This window comes from Rasamsonia byssochlamydoides, assembly GCF_041956645.1.
Source record: "Rasamsonia byssochlamydoides strain NRRL 3658 unplaced genomic scaffold VTN77scaffold_80, whole genome shotgun sequence".
NCBI lineage: Eukaryota > Fungi > Ascomycota > Eurotiomycetes > Eurotiales > Trichocomaceae > Rasamsonia > Rasamsonia byssochlamydoides.
In genome coordinates, this window is record NW_027192463.1 from 54,868 (window position 1) to 63,294 (window position 8,427).

Here is an 8,427-nt window from a genome sequence, read left to right on the forward strand (position 1 = left end):
GGACTTGGAATCCACCTCGGAAGGTAATCCGACGACCTACCTTATTAAGCTTAAAGAGAAGTTGTTAAGAAGACTTCATGTCTGCCAATGATATCGGTTGCCAACCAGTGATTGCCGACTGCAGCTGTTTCGACGTCAGTTGAACACAAATCAAATGACATTCATGCAGTTACAGATTTCCCCGCCATTGAGTTGATTGATTGATCGATGCCACTGTCCGATGGCACGGAAGACAGCGTACCATGGTAGTCCACGACGAAGAAGTAGAGTTGTTATAGGATGGTAATAGCAACCTGCTGACAAAAAATCTCGTGAATTTCTCTCGATGTCTGCTGACAGAATGAATGCGTAGTCAAAACTGCCGTGGTGTGTCTCTCTCTCTTTAGCCGAACTAGCCTCTCTTTTGTAAGAAACGTCGCTGATTATGATTATTTTCTGTCGACGCAGCGCTCCATTTAAAGTGTATGTTCTCTCTCTTTTTTTTCCCTCCTTCCATTCTGTCTCCTCCTGTTCCCGTTTTAAATGTAATAATAGGCGACACTCGGATATCATCCTGCTTTCAATGCCAGGAAAGAAATCTTCCCTGCTCGAGACCGCTGAACATTCGTTTCCGGTATGCGGGCAGCTCTGTTGATGATAGGAGCATTGTCTTTTCCAAAGACCAGATATGGTTGAGAGTGCCAAAGACCTGTAAGCATAAGCCCCGTCGAAAGCAAGGTCCGCAAGATCCTTGTCGTGCGAGTGCGAGCTGCCTGCTGACCCTGTTCCAAACACAAATGTCAGTGCGATATCACGACGAGACACAAGAGATTATCGAGTGGTACAAAAACGATTGTTCTGTAGGTGATGAAGAATTGGATGATGATCATGTCCCTGCAAATTCTTCTGAGGACAGCACGGCCATTGAGTCCATTGGCAGCTTAAATCATGGTGAATATGGCCCAGACCAGAATCAGAACCCTAGCGATTGTGGGTATTCCATACCAGAACATCAACAGTACTATTCGCATGGTAGGGTCAAAACTCAACGCTCTACTGATCAGACTGAAGTGCTTACTTTGTACTGCAGTATCCGACAATCAGAGATCCCCAGCATACCAACGATCGATTGGCTACTATGATTCCTCCATCGAGGCCGCAGCCTACAAGTTCACTGAAAGAGAAGCATACCTGATGCAAAATTTTATTGAGAACATGGCGCAGTGGGTGAGTCCCCCCTTTTGGTCTTCCAAATAACTGGCGTCAATATTGAACACTTGCTTGCTTTCAGGCCGACGTCGCCGATCTTCAAAGACACTTCGAGATCGAAGCCCCACGACGGGCCCTCCACCAACCAGTCCTACGTCTTGCGATCCTTGCATTTTCGTCGCGACACGTGAGCCGGTTCTCGGGGTATGACGAAACGGAAGCTCTGCAGTATCACACGCGGTGTTTGCAGCTGCTCATTCCGGTTCTTTCGGCGGCAGACACCGAAGTGTCGGAGGATGTCCTCGCCGCTATTGCTATTCTACGGCAGTATGAGGAGATGGATGGTTAGTCAGTCATTCAGTCAGTCAGACTTGTCCCTCCTGAGAGTTTCTGATAATGACTTTTTTTTTCTCGTCCACAGATTACGATAAACGATGCCACCTCTTAGGCACGACCCGAATCCTGAATTCCGTCGCCCACTTCGCTTCTTCAGGTGGTCTGGGCGAGGCCGCAGCATGGCTCTGTCTCCGCGAAGACATCTACGCATCGCTCGTCTCGCAGCAGCCCCTGCGGACGAGACTGGACAACTTCCTTCGTTCGAGCACATTCCAGCGAACCGATGACGTGTCGTGGGCGAACAGGATGGTTTTCCTCCTCGCGAAGGTGTTGAGTTGTGCTTTTCAGCAGCAGCAGCAGCAGCAGCAGCAAACTCCTTCAGATGGTGGGCAGATTTGGAGCGCAAGCTTGCACGATGTAGACCAAGAAGTGGAGGATTGGAAGCGGAGCAGGCCGCCGACGTTCGAGCCTATTCTGTTCAAACCCAGCAGCAGCAGCAGCAGAGACGAGGACCAGCATCGAGGCAGTCGCGGTCTTCCAGAAATCTGGATGCTAGCGCCGTTTCACGGTGAGAGGAATTCCATCGTCTCGAGATAGTAAATAGCTGAAATAAGTTCACTGACAAGTTATGTTAAATCAAAAGCGGTCGGTCTACAATACTACCACATCGCCAAGATAGTGATTCTTGCGATGTCTACACTTCAGCAGCAGCAGCATTATTATCCGACGATGTCGAGCATGATGAGATCCCGATACGATCATTTCCAGCATGTGAGAAGAGTGGAGGTCAGTAATAAGCTGCCATTTCGTTTCATTTCATTTCATGAGCATATTCTCCCCTCTAGCCCGTTCCGGAGATTACCACCCCGAGTACTTCATCATCATCACCATTATTATTATTATGATTATCATCTGACACGGTGTTTCATGTCCTCGCTACTGTAGAAGTTGATACGCGAGCACCTCCTCATCGTCATAGGCCTAGCGGTCTCGAATCAAAAAACCGCCCCGAACACGCTTTTCACCGCTCGCCATGCTCTCTCTGTTTGTAAGTCCCCTCCCTTCTTCCTTTCTCTCTTTCTCCCACTTTCTTTCTTGAACGTTCTCAACTCTGAAGTTTTAAGTCAAGGTTAGCTAATTTAATTGTACTTGGTTGGACTATCCAGGGGGCGGCTGTCTACGCGACAATTGGACTCAAGACGCCGCAGTTGCGTTTTTGATAAATATGGAGAAGGCGACGGGGTGGAAGAGTGAGGGTCTAATACGATCGCTGAGAGAGCAGTGGGAGGAGGAGGATTCTGGTAGCAGAAATCTGAGACCATGAGTCTGATCCCATGGATACAAGAATCAATCTACACCCACTATGGTGTGTGTTGATGGACGGGTGAACCCAACTCAATAGATTACTGATAATTAGCCTTCTAGGTGGAACAAGAACAAGATGGTAAACGACAAAACGGGACCTGTCTAGAGGCTAGGCCTCTCGATCCTCCGACCAAACTCGTCAAAGTGGATTTGCTTCCCCGTCACCAGGGCTTCCTGCAGATAAGCACCGATTTCAACCGCCTTGGCGGCGTTGCTCAACTTCATCAGCAGCGGCTTATTGTTCAGACACGCGTCAGTGAATTCGTTCGCCTCCTGGACGAACGCCATCGCGAACCGGCCCTGGAAGTCCGCCGGAACTTCGCGCGTGATTCCGCCAGCGTGGTAATAGTTGACGAGATTGCGCTGCGGGTTGGTATTGATCGACACTTTGCCTTCCGTGCCGATGACCTCGGTCGTGTCCTCCTGCCCATGCGCCATCATGCGTGAGCAGTAGTAGTAGGCGATTTTACCACCATGGAACTCGACAATGCCGACCGCGTTGTCGTAGTCGTTGTACCTTTTCAGCTCCGGCTGGACGGCGATGATTCCATGAGCCGAGATGCTCTTCGGGACGACATCGTCGCCCAAAAACCACAGGGTCAGGTCGATATCGTGCACCGACATGTCGACAAACACGCCGCCGGACCAGGACGCGTATTGGACGTAGAAGCCTGAGGGATCGTACTTGTCGCACGTCTGACTCCGGATAATGCACGGCCGTCCGATCTGACCTTGACTGACTTTGTGGAATGCGTCACGATAGGAGTCGTCGAACCGGCGAGAGAAGCCGCACATCACTTTCAGATGCGGCCTCTTCCTTGCTTCAGCGACGACGGTTCTGCACTGAATAGTCAGTCAGCATATTTTATCCATCTAATAAAGGGATAGACAACAGTCATGAGCATAAAGAACTCTACATACAACACTCGGATCCGTCGAAAGCGGCTTCTCACACAGCACATGCAAGTTCTTCTCCATCGCCTTGATCGTCTCTTCCGCATGGACCGAGGTTGCCGTCCCGATCACGACGGCCATCAACCCGGGATGCTGAAGCATTTTGTCGTAGTCGTCATAGAGGGTGACACCGTAGGGTTCGAGATGCTGTCTCCCCCAGGCCAGCTCCGTCGGATCGGGCGAGAAGGCGGCGACCAAGTCTGCCTGGGGGGTGTGGTTCAAGAAGTTCCCTGCATGTCGCTTGCCTACACGGCCTAGACCGGCTACAGCGACTTTGAGCTTGGGGACAGTCATGTTGCAGAAAAAAGGTAGTTTTGATGTGAATGACGGCCGGCCGGTTTTCTAGCCACAGGAGTAGACTTATAGAATAAAATAAGAAAGGAAAAAGGGAATCAGAAGTGAGCCTTGATAGACTTATATACTCAAAAAGCACTATGTATGTACATACATATCTATGTTTTCGAGCTTCTCATCCTGATACCCACGGCAAGTCTTTCCGAACAGACAAGATCCAATTAAGGAAGGAAAGAGGAGTATGAGGTACTAGTTTCTCCATCTGTCCTCTAATCCTGCAACACGATGCATGAACTGGTTGTCAAAAGTATAGATAGGATGGCTCCAGCTGTCGAGAATGCAGAACCAAAGCTGTATAGTAGAGGATTGCCGGAGACAATTACCCCTTCCATCAAAAGAGGAAAGTACCAAACACAGAGGTGGGTCAAGGCTTGGGAACCGTGGAAACTGTCTAGCCTTCCTAGGTTAGGTAGGTTTAATCATGTGCTCACTGCCCAGTCTGGCCCAATGAGTCATGTGATATGACATGAACATCTCTGACTCCTACAGACATTCTCACCACAATCCATCTGGACTATGCTGGACAACAGCATGAGTGGTATGATGCAGATATCACCAGGATCAAGCTTGACGCGAGGTTTCTGCCTCATGTGATTTTCTTCTTTAGGGTTGTATACAGAGTATACTACCACCATATCAATATGTGATGGTTTCCAGGTTTGTATCACCGCCTGCCTACCTAGGCAAGTGGCAGAATAGGAATTGGAACATTCCTATTGGACAGTTTTGTCAGTCGTACAACAACCTACTGTATGGAGTGCTGGGTGCTACTACCCCCATTTTGATAACCACACCCCTGCTAAAGACCCTAGAACCTAAAGGAAGTATTAAAGGGGAACCTTATTAGTATCTATTCTCTTTAACTATAAGGGAGTAGGCCTAAATAGAATTAACTTCTTTTGGTTAAGCTGCTAAAATTGTTTTACTTGTAACAAACCCAAATCCCATTAGCTAGTAGGTTTATCTAGAAGCTATGAGGCAGTTCAGAACGAAGAGACTAAGCTGGGGGAGAAAGAAGCTATCTACGAGGTCCAGCGAGATATCTCACGGATTCTGCCGGCCATATGCCTCACCGCCTAATGCACCGCCTAATTCGGACCGTCACATTACTACTAAAAATACCACTAGTGGCCATAAATTCTAATTTCTAGCAAAAAAATAACATGTCCTTAGTAATATAAAAGTAGCCTAATCAATTTTTATATTAATTTCTATATTAATTTTTATGGTTACAAATATAAAAATTCATAATCAAATCCACTAGCATTTTTGGTGGTAAAACAATTTCGGGACTTAACCAAAAATGATTTAGAGGGGGTGTGGATAGTAAAAAGGGGGTGTCCATATCAATTCCCAGAGTACTTTGTACTCTCACAAAAAAAAACCCCTGTTGCCGAGTCCGGCAACGCTCAGTGGGGAATTACTAGAAAGGAAAGAATGAAGCCGTTCAGATCTCTCTATATTGAACCTCTCTAACTAGACGACCTGGTTGTGTGGAAGGAGGTAGGAGGAGGTTTGGGCGCACGGGCCAACGGAGCTGACTAAGCGTGTGGCCGGGAAGCAGGCTGCACCGAGAACCCTCATTTTCCCCTCATTAAAAATGTCAACCTTGCATCGCATTCAAAGTCATTCTTGTCCTGCTCTTCACATCGATTCACGGTGCTGTGGTCTGGTGGTAGGAGCACCAGTTCTTCCTTTTTTGTCTTTTCATTTTGTCTTTTTTTAGGGTTTGCAATTTTCTTTTTTTTTCCCTTTTTTTTTGGCAGATAATTTCATTTCTTACGTTTTGTTGGTCAATTGTTTTGAAGGATTTCGCGCGATGGTCAATAGGGTGAGCTTAGTGGTGTTGCAGTCGGGAAGGTTGATTTGCTTGGTAGAGTACCTATAGTAGACCTTAATTAATGCAGGAAATACATGAGTGTAATGTACTGTACCTACCTGAGTACATCGTAATATTAGGACTGTTTCTTGTACTATGGACATGCAGGTTCAATGGCTAGATTCCTGTCTCCATAAACCAGTATTGACGCTCATGTCTGTAATTTATATATTAATTGCACCTACCTAGGTACCTATTATCAATTCATACTCGAAACTGGAATCATCTCTCTCTTCTTTTCTCTTTCTCTTTTCCCTCTTCCTTCTTCCATTCTTTCTTTCTTTCTTTTTTTTGTGATTTTTTATCTACATGTTTCGTTCAGTACGCTGTTGGATGCAGCAAGATTTCAATTTAATTGGTATGCCCGTACTGTTGTACATACAAAATCTGGCACGTCCACTGAACAGCATTCCATTCCATCATGTGCCGCCTGCGCAGGGATATGAACCTGCAGCCTGCAGATCCCCGCCTTTCTATCTTTATACCAGGAGGATCCCTTCCCAGTAGTTGTATATCATTGTCAATCCACCAAGACAGCGCAGCATCATGCACAATCATGGATTTCTACCTCCGAAGAATGCCTTCGCGCCAGGCCCAAGTGATGACAGTCTCGACGTGGGTATTGTCGGGGCTGGAATTGCGGGACTGAGTGCTGCGATAGCCCTGTCGAGGAGTGGGCATCGTGTTGAGGTATGCCGGTCGTCCAGTCTTTTCCAGCTGCTCTGGGGGAGTAATGGAAGACTTTTAACCATGAAATTTGTTTTTGTTATATATGTAATCTGTCACTGACACCGTTCTACCCAGATCTTCGAGCGTTCACACTTCAAAAGTGAAGTCGGCGCAGCAATCCATTCTAGCCCGAACGCAACACGGATCCTCAAATATTGGGGATTCGACTTTGAGCGAGCGCAGGCGTTAGATCTGGAGCAGGTAAGAACCTTGGAAAAATCCCAGTAACAATGGACATGAGTCATGTATTGATGTTCTATCCCAGCATCAACTCCGCAAGGGCGATTCCCTCGAACTGCTCGAAGTCACCGATCTGACCCATATACCCGCCAAATACGGCGATCGCTATCTTTCCTTCCATCGAGTCGACTTGCACAATGAGCTGCGCCGGCTTGCCGTGGAGTCGCCGCTGTCAGTGTGTCCGGCGAAGATAAATCTCGGTGCGGAGGTGGTCGACGTAGACTGCGAGGAGGGAATAGTGACTCTCGCGGACGGGTCGACGCGCAGGAAAGATCTCATCGTCGCTGCTGACGGTGTTCATGTGAGTGTGACGATTTCCGACAGATGAGAGAGAGGTTCGAAAAGGTCATTCAGGTTGAACCTGTTAACGATGGTACAGTCACGGTTCGCCTACAAAGTCACAGGCTTCGACAGTCCAGCCGCTCGGACGGGACAAGCAGCCTTCCGATTCCTCATCCCAACCAGAAAACTCCTTGACGACGAGGAGACCAGATCTCTGTTCGAAGACTCGATGGGTCGATTGACGCTGGCAGTGGGAGAGGATCGCAGACTTGTGTGGTACCCCTGCAGAGGGTTCGTGCGTTGCGTTGCGTTGCGTTGCGTTGCATCTCAGGTCGTGCGTTTCGAACCGACTAACAGAGAGACATCTACAGACACGAGGTTCAAAATTTCGCGGGAATTCATCCGGATACGGGGAGCTGTCATGCAGGTAGGCAAGCAGTCCCAATCTACGAAAGAAGCTAAACCGACATCGAGCAGATTGGAATTCTTCCGCATCGCGTGAGCAGCTTCTGGAGACATTCTCAGGCTTTCATCCCAGGCTCAAAGCAATCTGCAGGTGAGTTGGTAGAAACTGTTAGCAGGAGAAAGAAAGTGTGTGTGATTATGCACACGCAATGGACAAATAAACTATTATCATCCAGACTCACGCGGATGACATTTCTTCCTGCAGAAACGCCGACGACATCAAGCTCTGGCCACTGCTTTCCCGGAATCCATTACCCACCTGGATCAAAGACAGGCTCGTCCTGGTTGGAGATGCTGCCCATCCGATGCTCCCTCGTTAGTTGCCCTCTCTATCGTACAGCCTGGAAAAGCAGCTGATCCTCAGCGTAGACCAAGGCCAAGGCGCAGGCCAAGCGATAGAAGATGCCGCCGCGCTAGGAGTCTTCTTCTCGCACTTTTCTCCGACAGACAGCGTGTCCTCGCGTCTGCAACTGTTCGAGTCCGTCCGTAAGGACCGGGCATCTGCCATCCAGATCTTCTCCCTCTCAGGGACAGACCAGTCAGAACAGAACAAGGAGGCGGCGGCAGTGTATGTCAGGAATGGAAAGTTGCCAAGTACGTACCAGCAATGAATCTCACCCGTTTTCATCAAAGAC

The 8,427-nt window shown here is 48.3% G+C and overlaps 3 protein-coding genes across 3 annotated transcripts; 2 read left to right on the forward strand and 1 right to left on the reverse strand.

Annotated features, from left to right (window-relative positions):
- Positions 1-220: 220 nt before the first annotated feature.
- Positions 221-2,848, forward strand: VTN77DRAFT_9030 (uncharacterized protein; the record flags this gene model as incomplete). Its single annotated transcript, XM_069425594.1, has 11 exons — positions 221-282; positions 353-366; positions 448-462; positions 535-690; positions 784-1,011; positions 1,070-1,206; positions 1,271-1,532; positions 1,610-2,092; positions 2,168-2,310; positions 2,470-2,572; positions 2,691-2,848. 11 exons carry the CDS (start codon positions 221-223, stop codon positions 2,846-2,848), a joined length of 1,761 nt encoding a protein of 586 aa, XP_069274249.1.
- Positions 2,849-2,991: 143 nt separating this feature from the next.
- VTN77DRAFT_9031 (uncharacterized protein) lies at positions 2,992-4,137 on the reverse strand (the record flags this gene model as incomplete). The annotated part of the gene is made up of 2 exons (XM_069425595.1): positions 2,992-3,732; positions 3,811-4,137. The coding sequence occupies 2 exons, from the start codon at positions 4,135-4,137 to the stop codon at positions 2,992-2,994; spliced, it is 1,068 nt and encodes a 355-aa protein (XP_069274250.1).
- A 2,485-nt stretch (positions 4,138-6,622) lies between these two features.
- Positions 6,623-8,112, forward strand: VTN77DRAFT_9032 (uncharacterized protein; the record flags this gene model as incomplete). The annotated part of the gene is made up of 7 exons (XM_069425596.1): positions 6,623-6,766; positions 6,881-7,006; positions 7,071-7,346; positions 7,425-7,618; positions 7,699-7,754; positions 7,805-7,883; positions 7,998-8,112. The coding sequence occupies 7 exons, from the start codon at positions 6,623-6,625 to the stop codon at positions 8,110-8,112; spliced, it is 990 nt and encodes a 329-aa protein (XP_069274251.1).
- Between the last annotated feature and the right edge of the window lie 315 nt (positions 8,113-8,427).